The sequence below is a fragment of the Notothenia rossii genome, assembly GCF_949606895.1.
Source record: "Notothenia rossii genome assembly, chromosome: 11".
NCBI lineage: Eukaryota > Metazoa > Chordata > Actinopteri > Perciformes > Nototheniidae > Notothenia > Notothenia rossii.
In genome coordinates this window covers 2,312,845-2,337,067 of record NC_136910.1, presented here as the reverse complement: position 1 = coordinate 2,337,067, position 24,223 = coordinate 2,312,845, and the positions used below count along the sequence as shown (strand labels likewise).

General features: G+C 38.2%; 1 protein-coding gene across 2 annotated transcripts in view; it reads right to left on the bottom strand.

The window, feature by feature from the left end:
* Window positions 1-4,732: 4,732 nt before the first annotated feature.
* Window positions 4,733-24,223, bottom strand: part of sap30bp (SAP30 binding protein) — a 65,559-nt gene continuing 46,068 nt past the window's right edge. Inside the window, exons 9-10 of one of the 2 annotated variants that reach the window (XM_079658491.1) lie at window positions 7,024-7,126; window positions 4,733-5,570 (exon numbers count right to left, since the gene is read on the bottom strand). In XM_079658491.1, the coding sequence (XP_079514617.1) occupies window positions 5,392-5,570; window positions 7,024-7,126 (282 nt within the window). In that variant the 3' untranslated portion in view covers window positions 4,733-5,391. The remainder of the gene's footprint in view (window positions 5,571-7,023; window positions 7,127-24,223) is intronic. The other variant, XM_079658493.1, reaches the window with a different exon arrangement.

The window sequence follows — 24,223 nt, the reverse complement described above, 5'->3', positions numbered from 1 at the left end:
GATGATTAAAATGTGAGCTGAGTGAGTGACTCATTGCTGTGAGAGACATACGCTGCAAGACTACGTTGAGCATGAGTTGTTTATATTGCATCCATTCCTTCTGCTTGATGGAGAAGTGTGACACATTAGCTGAGGTCTGCTGAAGTACCAGAGGGAGGGGATCGTATGAGCATGGAGCAAGCACGGTTTGCACCACCTCCAGCTGTATGCATGAAAGTATGAAGGAGAACATGTGCATTCTTTCTTTCTTTTCTATTTATTCATTTTTTAAATATATCGCTTTTATCCGGACGGCCCCCCCCAACCCATGAAGGGGCGCCGTGATACGAATCTGATGAGACACGGAGGCGATCGGTCCTAAACGTGCTGTGAACACGGATAAACGTCACTTATCTGCTGGTTGAATTTCCTGGGAGGGATTGAATGCAGCGTAGAGGGCCTGCTCGCCGTCTGCTTGTGCGTAATGTGACTTCCGTTCAGCTGATCGAGGGGCCTCAACTCCGTTCTGATACCGGATCGGCTTGTGCGCTGATGCCGGGACGGCCAGACGTACCCGTGTTTCTGCCGATGGAGGTCTTCTCCTCTCGCTCTTGCTTGATATCTGCTACGAGGATCTGAAGCGGGTATGTCGGCAGCATGAACACCTGAAATCACTCTGACTGCAGGAGAGAGGAGAACCATTTTAAAGTTTGGCTGCAGCACGCTGATTGGCTGCTGAGATTGAGGTGAATGTAACAGGTTAGCAGGAAGCCCGTGATGAGCTGATTATAAGCAGCTGCGGACTGAATGTATATCAGTCTTCCTGAAAGAACTTGCTCTGATCTTCATTTCAATAATGTGCAAATGTTGCAAGTCGGTAGTGGGCCGCCAGCTGATCCATTGAACTTTCGAATAAAGCACTTGAATGGAACGATGCATCTGGATTTCTTAAATGTACGCAAGTCAATACTCAAATTCTCCTCGTGGGCTAAGTGGCCTTTGAAAAAATAGGCGCGTTCACACCTCAGTACTTTTCCCACAAAGTAAAGATCGCGTTCTCACCGGAATAAGTCCCTGAGGGAGGATTAGGCAAATGAAGCCGCTGTCGTCACTTCTTCTTCTTCTGCTTTGGGTTTACGGCAGGCCGCAAACAACTTCACGGCGTATACTGCCACCTGAAGTCCCCGGCCGGAAGTCCCCGGAGTTGGGGACTGGCTTCAGTAGAAGCTGCTGGGACTCCCAGCAGCTTCTACTGAAGCCTTCTGAGTAAATCACCAGAACGCCGACACCTCCTCATCTCCACCGCTCCCATGTTTTATTTTGTGTTGCCATAAGTTAGTCTCTCTGCGTTTCTGCGCTGGGCTAATGCTAATAATGCTAATGCCAGGATAATAAAATGGCGGCTTCACAAGACTTTTTGGGAGTTTTACGGGGCGTGGTTTGCAATCCGCCCAGCCAATCAGACATAGGAGCCTTTTTCTCCCACGAAAGTCCCTGCTCTCTAGCAGGGAAGGAGGTGAAAGGGTGAAGGTGAAGGGGGTGAAAAGGTTCTCATGAACTCATTTTAGTTCCGGATTTTTTTGGTTTGAACGCGACATTTCGGAACTAAAGTGGGAAAAGTACTGCGGTGTGAACGCACCTATTGTATTATGCATAATTGGCAACTACACATAGGTTGGGTAAAGACTTCCAGAAAGTGGCATTTTAGATTTATCAGGGCTTTTGTAAAGTGTTGCTTTCTTGAGATTTTAATTATATATTTTTCTTAAAGTTTGCATTTTTTATTTAGGCAATTTCTTGTTTTATTGATTTAGAGTTGTGATTTTTAACCTTATTTAGGTTATAAGGTTATTTAATTGCATCTTACTGCACTGTTTATCATTTGTTAGCGGTTGGGTTTGTTGTGCAAAATCCTTAAATAAATACAAATAAACAAAATCCTTCAAATTCATCCTAAAGCTGCAGTTTTTTGCCAAGTAGGTTTGAATTAGCTTTGTTGAGTATTTAAACACAGGAAGAGAAATAAGAAGTATTATGAACATTATTATGAATGTAATAAGAGTATGGGAAAGGTCACTAGAAAATATTAAAGTGAAATACTGAGATTTAAATCAATTTCAAATGTTGAATAAAAACTACTTAAATAATCATGACTGACTGAATCAATACGGATGCACTCACACACCCCTCCTCTACTGGAATATATGTGAAGGGAAAGTTGGCACGTTGAGACAATATTGATTAAACGTCGACACTTATATGCAAATCAACTGCGATTTATGTGAAGATATTGATTTTAATTTGCATTTTCGAGCATATAGCAAACTTTCTGAGTATGTGTTTAACTTTTGAAATCAGTTCCTGCACCACATTTAGAAGATTTAGAAGATTTAGTTCAAATAAAACTCAATGAAAGGTTGTTTCCTTCGCTTGGGAGCAACTTTATTTCAATGTAATAACCTCATTTTAAAGTTTTACTCAATTGATCTGTTGTTTCCTACACTTTGGAAAACTGAAGGTAAATATGAATAAATCCTAATATTGGATCTTCTCTCTCACACATGCAGTACAGTAAGGACCCAGTTACCTCAGAATCTGCAGAATAATCCAAACCTTACTTTGACCTGGACTCATCAGGAGGAGAGCGGCTGAAAGGAAACCAAAACAATCAGAGGAATGAAAAGCTCTTGTGTTTTCATGCTCCGCTCCGCTCCTCGCACCATTTACAAAAACTGCACTTTTTGGATCAGTGGGTTCACGGCCTGTAACGGCCTCTCCTTTCCCACCAATAGATCTCAGTGTGCAGCGAGGAGGACAGAGCGGGGTGAGGAGGGAACAGAGGATCAATCTTACTTATTGTTTCTCAAAATGTGACTTTCTAACATAAGTATGTTAGCAGAGGAGGGAGAAGTACTCAGATCTTGTACTTGAGTAAAAGTAGAAGTACTCAGATCTTGTATTTGATTAAAAGTAGAAGTACTCAGGTCTTGTATTTGATTAAAGTAGAAGTACTCAGATCTTGTATTTGAGTAAAAGTAGAAGTACTCAGATCTTGTATTTGAGTAAAAGTAGAAGTACTCAGATCTTGTATTTGATTAAAGTAGAAGTACTCAGATCTTGTATTTGAGTAAAAGTAGAAGTACTCAGAACTTGTACTTGAGTCAAAGTAGAAGTACTCAGATCTTGTTCTTGAGTCAAAGTAGAAGTACTCAGATCTTGTTCTTGAGTAACAGTAGAAGTACTCAGGTCTTGTACTTGAGTAAAAGTAGAAGTACTCAGGTCTTGTACTTGAGTAAAAGTAGAAGTACTCAGATCTCGTACTTGAGTAAAAGTAGAAGTACTCAGATCTTGTTCTTGAGTAAAAGTAGAAGTACTCAGATCTCGTACTTGAGTAAAAGTAGAAGTACTCAGATCTTGTACTTGAGTAAAAGTTGAAGTACCCAGATCTTGTACTGGAGTAAAAGTAGAAGTACTCAGATCTTGTACTTGAGTAAAAGTAGAAGTACTCAGATCTTGTACTTAAGTAGAAGTACCAGAGTGTAGGAATACTCTGTTACAGTACAAATCCTTAATTCAAAAATGTTCCTAAAGTAAAAGTACAAAAGTATGATTATCAAAATATAGTTAAATGTGTTTAGTTAACAGGCTGCACCCTCATTCCCCATCTCAGTGTGAAAGGGTATAAACATGTGCAGCTTGTGAAAGTAAACACGTCTTTCAAATATTTTAATTACTCACACTGTCCACTTTAACCCCGGGTGGAGATTCAGAAGCACGATGACCCCTGAACGCATCGCTGAGGGGTCAGATGTTCAAACCTCCGCCTGGACCACACGTGCAAACCGTGAGAAAAGAGAAGTGTGTGTGTGTCCCAATAAAAAGGGAGGTGTGTCTTTTAATTTCCATTAGGGAAAATGTCACCATAACAGACCTTTAGTAGTCTTTACCAATATCAGTAAAAATATCCTTGAAACCCGTTGGATAACACATGAGGTAAACAAAACAGATTTCATTAAGGCCGTTTCTTTTAATGAAAGACTTTGTATACTATCTATTATTGTTATTAAATTGTCTCGTGAGAATATCGAGTGTTAAAATAAGCAGGATAAGAGCTAGTTAGCCGTTAGCCGACACCAGGCAGCAGTCTAACGGCTAAATAACAGAGCTAATGCTAACGGAGGGTACACTGAGTGTCTCCTCGGGCAAGACCCTTCACCCTAAATCGCTCCTGTGGGGTTTGTCCACGGCATTGATGAATTACACGTGTGATATATTTCATGTAAAGCACTTTGAGCACTTGGAAAAGCGCTAAAAGATATACGAATAATAATTATTAAAATGATAACCTGCATTTAGTACTTCGCTAGATAACAGAGCTAACGTCTAATGCTAACTGAGGTCATTTAAAGGGAAATGTAATTGTGTGACAAGTTCAACCCTTAACTTCTATGGTAAAACACAAAGAAAGTAAAGCTTTGTTAAAACGTTAAGACAACAGAAGCTATTTTGAAACTGGATTCAAACCTGTTTCTGTCAACACAAGTAATCATTAGTACTAATTATCAACGTTTACCTTGTTTTGATATCTTGTTTTAACAGTTACTTTATATTTTTTAATTTTCACTCACTCTGTTGATGTCCTTTAAACTCCTGAATTTCCCTACAGGGATAAATGAAGGTCCATCTTATCTTATCTTAGTAAAAGGTCATAGATATTCGTGGAAAAAACAAAAACGACAGGATTAATCCAACAGAAAAGGCAACAACTGATCCATTTATTCACCTCATCATCAAATATGTACAAGCTAAAAAAAGTGTTGCCTAACAGGTCAGTCAACATGCCAATGATGGGGGAAAACAATCTGAATAAATGATGCACACGTTCGACTACAATGACATAAAACCGCTACGTAAGCGAGAAATTACTGGAACAAAACTAAAGACAGTAATGAAATCAAAATGAAGGATGCAAAGTCCGAATGTTCTCCAAATTTCACTTTCAAATGAAGATATAGAATCCAGGAGAGAGTCTTTAGATGTGAGGGTATTGGTTGGTTGGTTGGTTGGTTGGTTGGTAAAAAAACGTACATTGAGAGTCCATATTGTCCGCTTTCTGATCTTTCTCACATTTACAATGAGCACAGGGAAGGGCTGGGAAACACACCGATGTTATCTCGACATCTGGATACAAGAATGGATAACAGAGATGGATTTAAGATATCGTAAGAGGTGTTTTTTCATGGTTTGAGAGTAAAAAAAATCCACATTACTGATGAGCTTTTATCTACATTTCCATCGTGTGACTCAAATATCGATAGAAGAAGTCCGAAAACGTCCCGATATCTGATTTTCCTCACATCTCCCAGCCCTCCACTCAGGTGTTGCAGCTTCCTGTTCCTCTTGTAGTGGAGATCACTGCTTGGCCTTCTTCAGGATGGTTCCCACGGCGGAGATGACGGTGGTCTTGGTGCCGCTGGCGGTGGTGGTGACGGAGACGACGGCCGGTAACGAGGAGCTGGTGGTGACGGCGGCGGGCTGGGAAAGAGTCACGGGGATCGCTGAGTCCCATTTACTCTTCCTCTTCTGGGCCTCTGAGGACAAACAACACACAGGAGGGATTCACGTGAGACCAGGAAGGAACAGGAAGGAACAGGAAGGAACAGGAAGGAACAGGAAGGAACAGGAAGGGCTGACTAAGGATTTCAAATATGTCTTTTTCTGCTGTTAGTTAGCCATCAAAACAATAACAGCACAACAACACATAATGGCGTAGTTAGCGTTAGCATTAGTAGTTACCTGGTTAGCATTAGCTATTGTTTTTACAATAACATTTAACCGGCACACATACATGTAAATATGTATATATGACCCAAATATGTGTTCAATTCATTCATTTCTTATTTGAACTTAAAGGTGGGGTAGGTCATTTTGGAGAAACCAGCTCGAGTGGCTAGAATATGAAAATACACAGCCGGAACAAATCTGCCACTTCCTTACAGAGCCCCTCCTCCAACACACACGAACGCGCACATGACCAATGAGGGCACGAGATAAGTTTGTGCACAGATGGAAGGCTGACAGGCAGGTAGGCCATCCAGTTACTTTAGCCGGCTCAGATGATTGGTCGTGCTTTTTACAGAACCACGGCTTCCAGAAATGATATTTTTTAATGGATTTTTTGTCCAAGCATTTCAGATATTCATTGCTATCGGGATGTTCAGAGCATTCCATGGAATATAACAAAAAGTGTATCTCGAGCCGCTTTCTCAAACTTACCTACCCCACCTTTAACTGTATATACAATTTTATTTTATTTTTGATATTTATCTTTATTAATCTTTAATTTTGTGTGATGTGTGCTGTCCTGTTTTTCATTCTCACCCTGTTGCTATTTAAACTACTGAATTTCCCCACGGAGATTAATAAAGGTCCATCTCATCTGTTCTTAAATAAAATATTTTTCAGGATCTTTTAACTGGATCATCCACAGAGGTGCCCGTCTCTCCAAAACTAGCAGATATTGTAGGTAAAATTGGTTTAAACAATGAAAAAAAAGCAGTTTTCAAGATAAAAATGTGTGATTTTCATGGGATACTGGGCGTAAGGGCTACGAGCTAAAAGCTAACGTAACAATTGTTCCTCTAATAATATAAGAACCAGTTGTTCAGGAGTTCTTTTTCAGATGCCAAATTATCCACAAAGATCTTATTCTCTCAAAACCAAACAGGAACACTCATTAAAAGCAGAAATAAAAATTCACTACGTTTGCGTTTCTGTAAAATAGGAGAAAGGGGCTACGAACTAAATGCTAACGTAACACGCTTGTCTCTGACAACGTAAGATCCAGATGTCCAGGACGTTTTTACCGGGACAAAAAAAACAATATGTGAGTCAACAAAACGCTCTTCTTCTCAGATGCAAATAAGATATGGATTTAATTATTTGGGGACTTAAAACATTCTTTAAATTTGATGGACTTAAAAGGACCGTGAACTCAAACGTCAGGCCAGGTGATTTATCTGCGTTGCTGTGTTGGATGTTTACCTGTAGACGTGGTGGAGGTGTTGCTGCTGTTGGTGGAGGCCGCTGTGTTCAAGGGGTTGTTCCCCTTCTTCGTCCCCGTGACAAACTCAATCTGTGAAACACACTGAATACTATAAAAGTTTTGTTTTATGTGAAACCATTTTGAAACAACAACCGCATCAAGGGCACATAGGTCTCTGCTATTATTATGTATCATAAAGACTTCACTATGCAACACTAGTGATCCTATTGGCTAGCGCTTCAACACATCTTAGTGATTGGCGAAGAGGCGGGACATCTCTATGAGGTGGACCAATCACAACAGAGTCGGCCAGCTAACCAATCAGAGCAGACTGCGCTCTGGTTTCAGACAGAGGGTGAAAAAAGGTGCTGCAGCACAGACAGTATGAGAACAATAAAGAGCTTTTGAAGATTAAAGCATGGAGACATGTAGAGACAGGACTCTTTAAAGTAGAGACACTACATACTGATATACACCTGAACATCAGCATAAGAGGACTCTTTAAAGTAGAGACACTACATACTGATATACACCTGACCATCAGCAGGAGAGGACTCTTTAAAGTAGAGACACTACATACTGATATACACCTGAACATCAGCAGGAGAGGACTCTTTAAAGTAGAGACACTACATACTGATATACACCTGAACATCAGCAGGAGAGGACTCTTTAAAGTAGAGACACTACATACTGATATACACCTGAACATCAGCAGGAGAGGACTCTTTAAAGTAGAGACACTACATACTGATATACACCTGAACATCAGCAGGAGAGGACTCTTTAAAGTAGAGACACTACATACTGATATACACCTGAACATCAGCAGGAGAGGACTCTTTAAAGTAGAGACACTACATACTGATATACACCTGCACGTCAGGAGGAGAGGACTCTTTAAAGTAGAGACACTACATACTGATATACACCTGAACATCAGCAGGAGAGGACTCTTTAAAGTAGAGACACTACATACTGATATACACCTGAACATCAGCAGGAGAGGACTCTTTAAAGTAGCGACACTACATACTGATATACACCTGAACATCAGCAGGAGAGGACTCTTTAAAGTAGAGAAACTACATACTGATATACACCTGAACATCAGCAGGAGAGGACTCTTTAAAGTACAGACACTACATACTGATATACACCTGAACATCAGCAGGAGAGGACTCTTTAAAGTAGAGACACTACATACTGATATACACCTGAGCATCAGCAGGAGAGGACTCTTTAAAGTAGAGACACTACATACTGATATACACCTGAACATCAGCAGGAGAGGACTCTTTAAAGTAGAGACACTACATACAAATATAACCTGAACATCAGCAGGAGAGGACTCTTTAAAGTAGAGACACTACATACAAATATAACCTAAACATCAGCAGGAGAGGACTCTTTAAAGTAGAGACACTACATACTGATATACACCTGAACATCAGCAGGAGAGGACTCTTTAAAGTAGAGGCAATACATACTGATATACACCTGAACATCAGCAGGAGAGGACTCTTTAAAGTAGAGACACTACATACTGATATACACCTGAACATCAGCAGGAGAGAACTCTTTAAAGTAGAGACACTACATACTGATATACACCTGAACATCAGCAGGAGAGGACTCTTTAAAGTAGAGACACTACATACTGATATACACCTGAACATCAGCAGGAGAGGACTCTTTAAAGTAGAGACACTACATACTGATATACACCTGAACATCAGCAGGAGAGGACTCTTTAAAGTAGAGACACTACATACTGATATACACCTGAACATCAGCAGGAGAGGACTCTTTAAAGTAGAGACACTACATACTGATATACACCTGAACATCAGCTGGAGAGGACTCTTTAAAGTAGAGACACTACATACTGATATACACCTGAACATCAGCAGGAGAGGACTCTTTAAAGTAGAGACACTACATACTGATATACACCTGAACATCAGCAGCAGAGGACTCTTTAAAGTAGAGACACTACATACTGATATACACCTGAACATCAGCAGGAGAGGACTCTTTAAAGTAGAGACACTACATACTGATATACACCTGCACGTCAGGAGGAGAGGACTCTTTAAAGTAGAGACACTACATACTGATATACACCTGAACATCAGCAGGAGAGGACTCTTTAAAGTAGAGACACTACATATTGATATACACCTGAACATCAGCAGGAGAGGACTCTTTAAAGTAGGTAACATACTTACTCTGTTTTGCTATAACAATACTTTTCAGTGTCTCAAAACATCAATATAAGTTAACCATATATTATTTCTCCAAGTACCATTAGTGAAACTCTAAATATTCAAATAAATATGGAATAAACTGTATTTAGTCATCCAAGCACACCTACATAAAGGAGGTTGGTGCAACACATGTTAGTGTCATGCCAGGTTTAGGAAAGAAAAATCTTTACTACGCCAACTCTCTTTGAAATAAGTTGTACGTACAAATCCAGGTAGCTGTGAGGTTAATGAACCGTTGTAACGTTTCTTTCCATTTTTCCTTTCTATCAGTGGGGCAGATGTTCTCAGAATAAAGTAAAAGCAACATCTACCAACTGCTTTGAAGCACCACCTGTTATAAGGCCGCCTGAAATAATGCTCACTGGCTCGTCTTCAGTTTTTGTTTGTTTATCTTTTTTTCTTTGAGCTAAGATACCATCTGGTAGAAAGTAGATGGACTGTGATATTAGAGAAATAACACGCAGCATACTGTAAGATGGGTTTATTCTCTGGATGACTGGTAATTGATGCATCTTAGTCAACAGATAATTCATCTTCTAAATAATAGATGGTACACTTCTAAGCAGAAATAAACAATTTGCCCATAAATACATGTTTTTTTATGATATGCTCTAACAAAAAATAATGATTTAGAAAGATTTTTCTTTTCAGATTGTTGGGAGGGGACACTGTGTCTGTGTTGTTTAATGCTTGGTTTGTGTCGAGCATATATTGCATCCAATATTTTTTTCATAGTTTCAGAGTCTGACACTGTGGGGCTCCCTTAAGGTCCTTAAGGCCCGGACACACCAGGCCGATTATCGGCGTCGGTGGGCGTCAGGCCGACGATGAGCGTCGACACGCCCTACTCAGATTGGTGTGTCCCGCACCGTCGGGTCTTTTCAGCCGGGCCGACGCCTTTTCGGCCGATTAATGAATTCAACATGTTGAATCGCCGGGCAGTCGGCCAAAGGCAGTCGGCTAAATAAATCACTCTGATTGGCTGTTCAGCTAGCGAATCAGTGCATGAGAAGCGAAACGGAAGTGAGGGACCCAAACAAACTATTAAGAAGGCAAATCTGAGATCTCATTGAACTCCAGCTCTCGACACAGGTTCGGGAAAGCCCATGAGCTTCTCGTTGTAGAGGGAAAATGGAACGCACACGCTATTTGTTGTTTGTTTACATCACGCAGTCTGTTCTTCTTCTCTCGGTTATCACGCAGTCTGTCTTCCGGTTGCCTCTTTTGAATGACGAATACACACTACCGCCGCCTGCTGGTAAGGAGAGTTATTGCCACTCACGCATGCACAGTTCGTACGTGCTACTTGGCCGTCGGCTGAAGTCTTTGTGGTGTGTTCCAGTGCGACTGTGGCCAAGACGCAGAGACGACACAACAGTCGGGTCCATCGGGACGTGCTCTTTGGTGTCAGATTAGTGTGGAAGAGCTTTTAGAAAACATCAACACCACTGGGAGGTTGTAAACAGGAAGTATAATGTAGCCATGGTCCTGCAACTTTAGCCCAATTAAATAAGCCTATTCATTGTTTACACATTTGTGCATTAAAATGAAATGCCACATTCTGCTTATATTAGGGGGTGTTAATAATAATAATAATACATAAATAATAATACATAGGATTTGTATAGCGCTTTTCCTAGTGCTCAAAGACGCTTTACATAAAATCTGAACAGAAACAACAAATATATAATTGATTAATGCCAATATAATCAATGTTGGACAATATATATAAGTATATATAAGTATGTTTGCTATAGATGAATCATTGTTACGTTACGTACACATTTTCTGTAATTGTTTTCACTATTTTTCTCCTTTTTTAAAAGATTAATTACAATTTATTAACATATTTTATAATTTATTTTGCATAGAATATTGATATAACTTTCTATACATTAACTTTTCTTTAATATTATCAATTATTATTTGAAGGAAGGGGCCTATGGGTTATAAGCATGAAGGTTAAGTCTTGAAAGCTTTTTTGGAATTATGTATATTTTCAGTTTAAAATGTAATAGATGAAACTGACTGATAAATCTAATAATAATAACAATAATGCATTTGAATTATAGAGCGCTTCTTTTGAAACTCAATGACATAAAAACATAATGAAACAACACACTTAAAATGTATAAAACACAACATAAATTACAGATTAATGTTAAAATCGAATCTGAACCCAACATATGAGGTACAGTAACCTGTCGTCACACAGCAATAACTTTGTTGGGATGCAAAGTGAAGTGTAATGACGTCGCTCTCCTGCTAGACTTTAATGATCTCCACTCTCCTCACTACTGAGACATTATGACCCGATGCCTGGAGGTGGTTCTGGAGACGAGACTTCAAAGGAAATAATAATTTTTTGTTTAATTACTTCGGAAAAGGGGTTCCTGTGAGTTTAATAAATGTCAGCGAGACAAGCCGGACACCCCGTGAGATCCAGAGGTGGAAGTAGTGGAGTACAAATACTTTGTTATTGTGCTTAAGCACATTTTTCTGATATCAGTACTTTACTCCACGATTTATTTTTCTGACGACTTTTTACTTTGACTTCTCACATGTTGAACCCAAATACCTGTACTTTCTACTTCTCACATGTTGAACACAAATACCTGTACTTTCTACTTCTTACATGTTGAACTCAAATACCTGTACTTTCTACTTCTTACATGTTGAACACAAATACCTGTACTTTCTACTTCTTACATGTTGAACACAAATACCTGTACTTTCTACTTCTTACATGTTGAACACAAATACCTGTACTTTCTACTTCTTACATGTTGAACACAAATACCTGTACTTTCTACTTCTCACATTTTCCAAACAGGCTGGTTCCTTTAGTCTGAATGTGTGTTTGGTGGCGTGATCATTATTATTTAGTCATTGCGTGCCTATTGATTTGAACACGATCCGTGTATCCATCATTTCCTGGTCTTCTCTAAAGAAGAGGGACCAATGAAAACGTTGTCATGTTGCCGTTGTTCAGCATGGAAACATTCATTAGCTAACAATGACATTATTGTTCTATTAATATAAAGGGAGGTCAGGTACTCTTTAAAACAGCTGCTAGTTATGGGTACTTTTTACTGAAGTACATTTCAAAGCCTCTTTACTTTGACTTGAGTAACGAAGTTTAGTCAGTACTTCTACTTTCACCAGAGTATTTTTAAACACGAGTATCTGTACTTCTACTTGAGTAAAGTAGTGTGTACTTTTGCCATCTCTGGTGAGATCACACTTGAGTTTCTTGGATTTGGACGTGACTGAAAAGGAGACAGATTTCTTAACGAGGTTTGGATGATTTGTTGATGACAAAGTTAGCACATTGGCATATTGTGTTTTAGTAAAAGAAAACCCGTAAATGGCGCTGGCTTTGCCTCCTTGTTTGCTAGATATAGCATCAATCTTGTAAAAAAAAAAAACTTTCATCCCTCTGTAAGTTAAATTAATTCACAGGTAAGACATGCAATATATATTGTTGAATGAGTATGAATAGTGGAACTGCATTTGCCTTTAAATCAAATATCTATCTGTAGGAATTGAGGTATTTTGCAAAGAGTGCTGAACTATTTGAACAACATTAACGCACTATCCAGTCACTCAATCTTCGTTTCTTTATACTTTTAATTAGGGTACATTTATGCACTGAAGTACAGACGCAGGGGATTTAAGAATCAGCACAGAACACTTTTTAACACTCTGGTATCATTACTTTGATTAGCCTTCCCTAAACCTGTCTCTACGCTCTGTAATGATGTCTGAACAATCCCTGCCTTTACTTAAATATGTAATAATGTTTTTCAGGATTAATTGCATCCCTGTTTTACCCGAGGGCTTTTATAACGATGCAATTGCCGTCACAGAGGCACGGGAAGACATTACATTCAGGACAGACAAAGAGAGAATAACAACATTGATTAATAACAACTGCACCTGCAACTTCTAAACAGATATATAGTGGTATCACCTTGTGCATTTTGAAATAAGCAAATCAGTTAAACCCCAGTAGATAATGTTTCATTTACATTCCTTGACTTTTAACTATAGTGTTACTTTGTAAGTGCAAGAATATATATGTTTATTTATTTACACTCAAACCGATATATTCCTGCACTCTAACTGTATCTGCATATTGAAGTATGAATGCTTGTTGTTCTCTTCTCCTGAATGTTGTACGTGTCTTGTTTGTTTTGTGTACTTTTGATGGCACCTTAAAAAAAGGAGTATATCTCACTGCACTGTATAAACGGTTCTATATGAGCTGTTAACTTCACAAGATATAAATATATTTAGCAATGTAAAAAAGGTCTGAGTCCACAGCAGGTTTCAAGGGAACTAGCAGCAGCAGCCAAGATGACCCTCTGATGGATTCGATGGAGTGTCATTTACGGACAGATTTACCACGGTGTAATAGTGGTGCCCACAGGAACTTTTGAAAATGAAAGGCAGTGTCAGGGTCTCTGGAGACGCTGTATCAGCAAAGCCTCAGCAGAGCAGGAGACACATTTCAGGATAAACTCTTATTGACACTTCTGGCAGGATTCATCATCTCCGTCCCTGGAAATGCTTCTCTGTTTGCAAACGGAGCCTCGTGGCACCCAGGGTGTTCATGTTCACACGTCTACAGTTATTTAAAAGGTGAAGATGGATACACTTCCTGTGTTGCCTTTAGATGGGTAAACAAGTGTTATGAGGTTATTGGATTTAAGAAGTGACAAGCAGAGGTGGGAAGTAGTGGAGTACTAATACTTTGTTACTGAACTTAAGTACATTTTTCTGGTATCAGTGCTTTACTCCACTGCTTATTGTTGTGACAACTTTTTACTTTTACTTCTTACATGCTGAACTCAAATACCTGTACTTTCTACTTCTTACATGTTGAACACAAATACCTGTACTTTCTACTTCTTACATGTTGAACACAAATACCTGTACTTTCTACTTCTTACATCTTGAACTCAAATACCTGTACTTTCTACTTCTCACATGTTGAACACAAATACCTGAACTTTCTACTTCTTACATTTTGAACTCAAATACCTGTACTTTCTACTTCTCACATTTTGAACACAAATACCTGAACTTTCTACTTCTTACATTTTGAACTCAAACACCTGTACTTTCTACTTCTCACATTTTCCAAACAGGCTGGTTCCTTTAGTCTGAATGTGTGTTTGGTGGCGTGATCATTATTATTTAGAGTCATTGCGTGCCTATTGATTTGAACACGATCCGTGTATCCATCATTTCCTGGTCTTCTCTAAAGAAGAGGGACAATTGAAAACGTTGTCATGTTGCCGTTGTTCAGCATGGAAACATTCATTAGCTAACAATGACATTATTGTTCTATTAATATAAAGGGAGGTCAGGTACTCTTTAAAACAGCTGCTAGTTATGGGTACTTTTTACTGAAGTACATTTCAAAGCCTCTTTACTTTGACTTGAGTAACGAAGTTTAGTCAGTACTTCTACTTTCACCAGAGTATTTTTAAAAGGTGAAGATGTATAAACTTCCTTTGTTGCCTTGTAAACAAGTTTAATGAGGTTTTTGGATTAAGAAGCGACACGTAAGGGATCAAGCCTGTGTCAATGACCGCTTTGCTATCAAATAAACCAACTGCTTACAGATTGTTAAACGATAGTCAAAGACACATCTTTTTAGATCAGCTTTTTATTAGCGACACACTCCTTTAAATTGTCTTTTTTACTCTTTATTATGTACCTACTTTTATATTGTTTCATTTATTTTATAGGTCTTGAAGGGTTTTATCTAATATTATTTATTTAACAGTTTTAATAGCAACATTTCCTTTTATGTTGGTCTATTAATTTTTTAATTATGACGTTTTTATTACTATTATCTTTTTTTCTTTTTGTTTTACATATATGTTTACACATTTTATAAGGTGCATTGTTGCATTGATTCCCTTAGTCCTATCTTATCTTTCCAAGATAAATCATTATGTATTTTATTGTGTTTTATTTGTATTATCATAGCTTTTACCTCCTTGTGTCTCTTAACGTGTTCGATGACATGCTTTATGTATCTGTAAAGGTCTTAACATCTGATCTGAGGGGAAGTTCTTAACTTGTGATGCATGTGCTGTTCCCTTTAGTGTTTACTTCCTGTCTGTCTTCTTCTGCTGTTCCCTTTAGTGTTTACTTCCTGTCTGTCTTCTTCTGCTGTTCCCTTTAGTGTGTTTACTTTCTGTCTGCCTTCTTCTGCTGTTCCCTTTAGTGTTTACTTCCTGTCTGTCTTCTTCTGCTGTTCCCTTTAGTGTGTTTACTTTCTGTCTGCCTTCTTCTGCTGTTCCCTTTAGTGTTTACTTCCTGTCTGTCTTCTTCTGCTGTTCTCTTTAGTGTTTACTTCCTGTCTGTCTTCTTCTGCTGTTCCCTTTAGTGTGTTTACTTTCTGTCTGCCTTCTTCTGCTGTTCCCTTTAGTGTTTACTTCCTGTCTGTCTTCTTCTGCTGTTCCCTTTAGTGTGTTTACTTTCTGTCTGCCTTCTTCTGCTGTTCCCTTTAGTGTTTACTTCCTGTCTGTCTTCTTCTGCTGTTCCCTTTAGTGTTTATTCCTGTCTGTCTTCTTCTGCTGTTCCCTTTAGTGTTGACTTCATGTCTGTCTTCTTCTACTGTTCTCTTTAGTGTTTTTACTTTCTGTCTGTCTTCTTCTGCTGTTCCCTTTAGTGTTTACTTCCTGTCTGTCTTCTTCTGCTGTTCCCTTTAGTGTTTACTTCCTGTCTGTCTTCTTCTGCTGTTGTTGTTGTTCCCTTCAGTGTTTTTACTTCCTGTCTGTCTTCTTCTACTGTTCTCTTTAGTGTTTACTTCCTGTCTGTCTTCTTCTGCTGTTCCCTTTAGTGTTGACTTCCTGTCTGTCTTCTTCTGTTGATTTATCCAACGTCCAGCAGTCTGTCTTTAAACCTCTTTCCTTCCCTTTTATTTAGCTTTTTTTCTTCTCTATACTGCCGACAGTTTAGCCATCATGAATCCAAAGTTTAGCACATATGAAAATGACTATCTTAAAAGTATTCCGAGGGGATTTATGATGGTTTGTTGTCCAAAGCTGAAGCTAAATTGACCGGACTTCTTTCTGCGGATTGATATGACCACGCAACGGTCTGTTAGCAAAAATAACGACCTCTGTAATGTCCAATTTAACTATTAAACTAAGCCATGTAATAAAAGCCCATAAATACAAACCCATAAACATACAAAGGCACATTTATAAACACAGATAAACGCTAATAGGCATATACTATAGTTGATTAGCATCAGTAGCTTATTTATCAATATCTAAACTATGATCTAGTTACAGTAAAAATACATCCTCTTGGTTTCAGATATTTTTGATACTGTTGCTTCCAAGAATGAATGTTTTAGTCGTATGCTGCGTATGAAACATCTGTCCCTATATCATGCTGCGAGCATCATTTCCATTTCCTTTGACTTTGTAGTTGTATCCTCTCTCTGCTCATCTCTTTTTCCACGTCCTTCCCTGTTAATTATTTCACATCTAAACAAGCAGAACACTTCAGTGAGATCTACGATTTATTTCCTCTTCCCACTGTTTCATTCTATCCTTTTATTCTCGAGGAAACAACACCCCATGCAGCGCAGCGTAATGTATAAGCATGGCGAGAACAATGGAGTCTCCTTTTCCGCTGACAAAGAGGACAAGTTCTTTAGATCCTTCGAAACCTTTTTACCAGAAGCCGGGAACTCGCAGTAAATTATAAATACGCCGTAACCTTTGTGTGTGAACCCTGCCTTTGATTTGATTCATTTAGAGTGTGTGAAACAACAATACAAAAATGTAACATGAGAATTATTATACAATACAGACTTAAGCGGTGTCAAATTGATATACAACAATATGACTGATTCTAAATGATATATAAACAAATAATCTAATTACATATTCGAGTAGGGGTGGGAAGAAGTTTACCCTTCTCCCAAAAACTAAATTATTAACATCTATATATATTTTTTTCCCTTAAAGAAATACATTTGTTATTGAAAAACAAACAAACAAAAATAAACCGTAACCGTTATGATTAAACAATTTCATCCGTGTATCTTTACTCTTATTGCAGTATTTCACTATTTAACTTTTTGTATTTACTTGCACCATTTTTTCAGTTTTTCTTGTGTTGCACTGTTGGAGGAGCCTGTGACCTAAGATTTTCATCGTCATAAGTACACTGCAGCTACGCACGTATGACTAATAAAAGCCTTGAACCTTGATAATCATGTCCTTATACCTACAGTGTTACACTCATACTCGCCAACCCTCCCGATTTTCGCGGAAGACTCCCGATTTCATTGCCCTCTCCCGGTTTCCTCCCGGGGTCATATTTCTCCCGCATTTCTGACAAAATCAGATTTACACAGGACTGTTTCCACTCAGACTTTAATACAGCTACACCATTGTTTGGTTTCCATGGTAGCGCGTCTCTTTAGCAGCAAACAAAACAAGGATCGAAGAATCGCTCCATCAAGGATGGTGCACTTACAACTACAATAAGCATGTTAATGTTTATTGGACTCCGGCGGTCCACTAGCACCACCCCCCCCCCCGGTAGTTTTGGAAATGCTCCCGATTTCTGAGGTCTCAAGGTTGGCAAGGATGGGTACATTCCCTTGAGCTCCTCATTCAAACTGTTCCAAGGCTTCAGCCCACAAACAGAAATACAATACTTTCACCAGCCTCCTGCAGTCAGACGGCAGATATTCAGTGAAGCTCTGGCTAATTGTTAAACATGTTCTTGTCAATCAGGCCTATCCAAAATGGCCGCTCCTTAGCAGGCGATACAATGAGCCAAAGCCTGAGGTGGGAAGTACTGCAGTACAAATACTTTGTGACTGTACTTAAGTACATTTTTCTGGTATCAGTACTTTACCCCACTACTTATTTTTCTGAAGACTTTTTACTTTCTACTTCTTACGTGTTGAACACAAATACCTGTACTTTCTACTTCTTACATTTTGAACTCAAATACCTGTACTTTCTACTTCTTACATTTTGAACACAAATACCTGTACTTTCTACTTCTTACATGTTGAACTCAAATACCTGTACTTTCTACTTCTTACATGTTGAACTCAAATACCTGTACTTTCTACTTCTTACATGTTGAACACAAATACCTGTACTTTCTACTTCTTACATGTGGAACTCAAATACCTGTACTTTCTACTTCTTACATGTTGAACTCAAATACCTGTACTTTCTACTTCTTACATGTGGAACTCAAATACCTGTACTTTCTACTTCTCACATGTTGAACTCAAATACCTGTACTTTCTACTTCTTACATGTGGAACTCAAATACCTGTACTTTCTACTTCTCACATGTTGAACTCAAATACCTGTACTTTCTACTTCTCACATGTTGAACTCAAATACCTGTACTTTCTACTTCTTACATGTTGAACACAAATACCTGTACTTTCTACTTCTCTCATTTTCCAAACAGGCTGGTTCCTTTAGTTTGAATGTGTGTTTGGTGGCGTGATCATTATTATTTAGAGTCATTGCGTGCCTATTGATTTGAACACGATCCGTGTATCCATCATTTCCTGGTCTTCTCTAAAGAAGAGGGACCAATGAAAACGTTGTCATGTTGCCGTTGTTCAGCATGGAAACATTCATTAGCTAACAATGACATTATTGTTCTATTAATATAAAGGGAGGTCAGGTACTCTTTAAAACAGCTGCTCGTTATGGGTACTTTTTACTGAAGTAAATTTCAAAGCCTCTTGACTTTGACTTGAGTAAAGAAGTTTAGTCAGTACTTCTACTTTCACCAGAGTACTTTTAAACACGAGTATCTGTACTTCTACTTGAGTAAAGGATGTGTGCACTTCTGCCCTCTCTAGCCGCCGCCTTAGAGGAGTAGCTTTCTGTCCACTGGCCAGAAACGCATCTCCTTTCCATTAGCAGCTGAATACAATATGAATGGTGGACGCTGGCTGTTGACAGCAGACCTTTTCAAGCCCTGTAAATGTGCTGAATGGCCTCTTTTATTCCGTGGCATCGGTTTCATTTCCACACGGACAGGAGGAGGGCTAATTGCATCGGTGATTGCATTGTGTTTGCAGACAGAGAGGCGTATTCTCCTTACTTCATACACTGGAAACAATGCTGCTCCAAAAAAAAAGTTAAACAATGATGAAAACAAGCTGTTTTCACTTGAAATAAGTACAAAAGTGAAATTAGCTTGGTAAGATTTCTTGAAATAAGAAGGGATATTTAGATAAATCACATCTTGTAATTAGCTGGGAGAACTCATTTTGAACTGTATTTGACCAGAATCAGGAAATGTTGTGTAACAATGAAAGCCGCAAATGCTCTAAAGTTTTCAGTTTTCTGATGTTAGTTGGTTATTTTTTAATAAATATGTAAAATAATATGTGTTTAATCTGAGATACAACTCAAAATACGATGTTTTGACTTAACAAGATGATTGTGACAGTTGACTTATTTAGGTTCTTTGGGGTGGCAGTCAGGTCTCTCTCCTGACGTTTCAGATTCGGCTAGTCAGTCAGTTTTAGTAAGTCTGAACAAAGGTGTATACATCTCACTGCAAACACCCAACGTTGAATGACATTAGAAAATATAAGAAAGGACACAACTCAAAAGTATAATCACAAATAGCAAGTGTATTTTTGTAATCCGGGAACGTGAAGCGACAGAAGGGTATGATGACGGTGGACGGTGGATCAGACAAACGGTAACACGGACTTTGTCTAAAAACAAGACCCGATATCTCACTGCAGTGTTACTTCTAAAGTTATTTTGTCTTATATCAGGTGTAAAGACATATATGACTAGTTATTAGACAAATATACTGGATTTCAAGTTTTAGTAGTTTAAATCAAAAAGCTGGATTAAATATTCAGAGAGAAAGCAGAGTGTGTGTGTGTGTGTGTGTGTGTGTGTGTGTGTGTGTGTGTGTGTGTGTGTGTGTGTGTGTGTGTGTGTGTGTGTGTGTGTGTGTTGTTCAAATGTTGTTTAGCTGCTGTAGCTGAATAAAAAAACACACAAACGTCAACTATATTGATCAAACATTTCCATTTATTCACGTTTTGTCTTTGTTAACTTGTTGCCTTGGCTTTATTGTAACCCTATGGTTTCTTTACAATTGTATTACACATGTCTGGCTTCCCTGTGTATATGACTGGGCTGTGAATTGATTACAATTTTAAATACGTTTTCGTTGTTAACTCGCAATTAATCACACTTTCATTTTCAAGTTTATGATTATTGAAACAAAGTCTAAAACAAAGACAAAACGTTGTCAGTAGTATATAAGTTCTTTAAAACATTAGAAAAACGTTGAAGGAAGAACGCATTCACTCTGCTTCTTGAAGATTATTTCCCACTCAAAATGTATCCTTCTTCTTCTTGAGTCATACGAATAGTAGAATAGTAAAGGGGCGTGTCCAGAGGGATTCAAATCAGAGTAACAGGGGGGACATTCAAACAGGGGACACACACTTTATTTTCAATACAAATTAATTAATAACAATTTCAATTTGGTGAGGAATATTAGCAAAACACTCACAAAAATTGTATTTCTTTGATTTATTTTTGTATATCTGTTACAGAAGTTGAGCAAACATAATTGGGGATTGAGTAATTATTTAGAATTTTTAATATCCTGGCTAAATAAAATTGTTGTTTTGTGGTAGAGGTTATAAACATTTAAAACCAAGCTTTTAAAAAATAAGCATTAGAACTTTTAAATACAAAATATATGATATAATGTGGTGGGGACCTAAATGGCACCGAATGCTAGGAATGACCAATATAACCCTTTGACAGACAGTAGGGTGCAACTGAGACCATTGTAAGACAATTAATGAGACTAATTATAATTAATCCATCGTGTGTTTCTGTGATTTGTACGAAATGTGTATGACGTAGTTTCCTGATTCTCTGTATAAATTAGTACTCATGGTTAGATGCCTTTAACATACGAAGGTCATCTGTCCTTTGAGCAGAAAGTGAGTAATTATGTTGATTGTTTGACTTTATTTAATACCTTTGTTCTAACTTTAATATCTGTTCATTTATATGTCGTAGCTGCTACATTGTACTGCCATGTGATAAATGCTTGTGTCTGCTGCTCTTGCTCTTTTGCACTTTCTGCATATCATGTATTTTGTTTTTGCTATGTTTGTAAAATGTAATCTTCTTAAATGTTTTATGTGAGGGACTGCGGATGGAAATGAGCTCAAAGCTAAATCTGGCACTGTTACGCTTGATACATTTGAATGTTTTAAGTGTTCATTACTGGGCATTGTCCCTGCCAAATAAACGATTAAATAAAAATAAATAAATACATTTCCTTTTAGAAGTTGATTCTATATTTCGGGATTTCCAACTCAGTGTCATGGTTTGTTAGTTCCATAAACGGCTCTACGGAAACACAAAACTTCTTTATAACCTTGGGCGATGCTTTTGGCGTTGGGGACATAATACATAGTGCTGAGTAATCACTCTACAGTATGATAATAGCAACTCGAGATAAAGATACAACAAGCATTACTCTCCATGTGCTATTTGTGTGGGTGAGGAGCCATCTGTTGAATAATGAGAGGCTTTTGAAAGGGTCAGCAACAACGTTGATCAAGGCAGCAATCTGAAACCAAAGACCAATTCTCCGTTCCTCCGCTCAAGTGCTTTCTGTGAGGCGGCCGACACTTCAGCGGTGTTGTTGAAGCCATCTTGAGATTTTTTTAGAAATAAATGTGGGGACGACGTTAAATGAAGGAGTGGGATCTTTCGAGCATATCTCATTCCAATAAGCCGAAGAAGTGCGTTTAGATTTCAGAGCGGTTCCACTCGGCTGGAGAGAAACATTTTCTGAATTTAAACGCTAACCAATTCTTCAGCGAGGCCCTCCGCTCACATGAAGCGTTAAATTCAACTCAAAGCAGCAGCAAAAGAGATTTACATTTCCCGTATACAGGCTTTGGGTGGGTTGAAGATTTGCATTAAGGGGATTTTTGGTTTTTTCTTTAGCTCTTCCACTCTCATCTAAGATACTTTGCAAAGTTTAATCGAGGCTTCTGTTGATGCCCCTGGGTTTCCTATCTTAAGCAGTTTCCCCCGGGCAGGGAAACAGAAGAAAACTTCATCATAACAAGTCTGAATATATATTTCACAAACTAGGACTTTTTAAACTTACCCCTTCAAATATTGGATTTGTAATTACGTTTTTTTTTGTGGGTGGACTTCCTGGTTAAAGAGTGTGAAGGAATTCTCCAAGCAATTTCATCTTCTGCTTCTCCTCTGTGAGTCCACATATCAAATTATTTATAAAAAGACTTCTGTTAGAAATTAAAATCAATGTTTTGATACCATAATGTAGCTTAAAAATACCGTCAGTTTAAATGCTGTTTTATACTGAAAAACCAGAAATTCGTGTGCGCAACCAGTTGTTAAGCTTTTATTCTGAAAATCCATCATCTCCGGTTAGCATTTAGCATGTGGCTAATTTACCATTTCCTATAGAGGTGAATTTAGTAGCGAAATGACATGGAGTGATGCACAGCGAAACCTACTGATTTTAACACTACAACTATAGACGTAGAGATATTATTATTGCTGAATATTAAATGAAGGTACGGTTTATTTGAATAAAGTTATTGTTTACAGACGTGGTTAGCATGTGACAACCTCCGGAACGACCGGAAACCAAACCAGCCGTGAAGTATTTCCTGTATTTTTTAGAGTATTGATTACAGCGTTTAGAATGTGTTAAATGAAAAGTGATGAAAGAGAAAAGGATGACAAAAGGCATGTGGAAGTAAGCAATGAATGTAAAATGTCGAAATCCTCTGTTTAACGCAATATCGGACACAGAAGAACGAGGGGGGAAGTCCCCTAACAGCCAGCAAGCGGGAATGACGAATGCTTGTGGGCTCTCTTCTGGACGGCCGACTACTGGAGAAGAAGCTGCAGCTTTTCTCTCCTCACCTGAACAATATTCTGATTGTAACACTACCGCACCATTTTAATTAAAGTACACATTTGAACCTTAAGCCAGAGACTCCATTAGTCTCATTTTTAAAGCTTCTCTCCTGGACGCGAGAATAACGAACATAGTTAACAGTTCCAGTTCCAGTTTGTGTTGTAAATGACGTAACAAAGTTGGCTTATTTAAAAGAAATACAAAAATTAATTTCATAATTAAATTCTATAAATAAATGCTTTATTTCATGTAATATTAAAATCGTAAAAATATGGCATGATTTAATACAGTTTTGTTTTATATGTTGAACCAATATGCGTAAGTGTTTGCTGTTTCTTGTGCCTAGGAACTCATGTTTGTTCATGTACCGGTACTGCGTGTTGTGTTGATGCACTAGACCAGTGGTTCCCAACCTGGGGGGGGCGCCAAAGATCGCAGGGGGGGGCGCCAGGCCTCAGATGATTTGAGGGCAAATATCATAATTAGACTTTTTTTTTTTTACATATAATTGTAAAGCAATACATGATTAACACTAAAAGCCTTGTCTCTACATTACAATACAAAATACAAAATAATTGATAAATTAATTTTAATAAAAATTCAAGTTAGTTATTAAAGGCATAAAAAGACAGAAATGTATAATTCTTTCTTTAATAGAAATGTTTCTTCTGCCCGTAAAGTGTCCAAACCAGGCTTTTCTGGATAAGCGTATTTTTAAAACATAGTCATTGTCCATGCCGGTTTCAGTTGGATTATTTGTCACAGTTGCTCCGATCAGATCGGTCTCCTCCATTTTGTAGATTATTTACGACTTTCGAATCCACATAAACACATCGACAAAATCCGGCTTACTTTGAGCATGTGTTTGAAACAGTTTAATCCCTTTGTGAATTGTTTCCACTTCCGCGCCGTCCTTTAATTTCTTCATACAGCGGGAATCCAA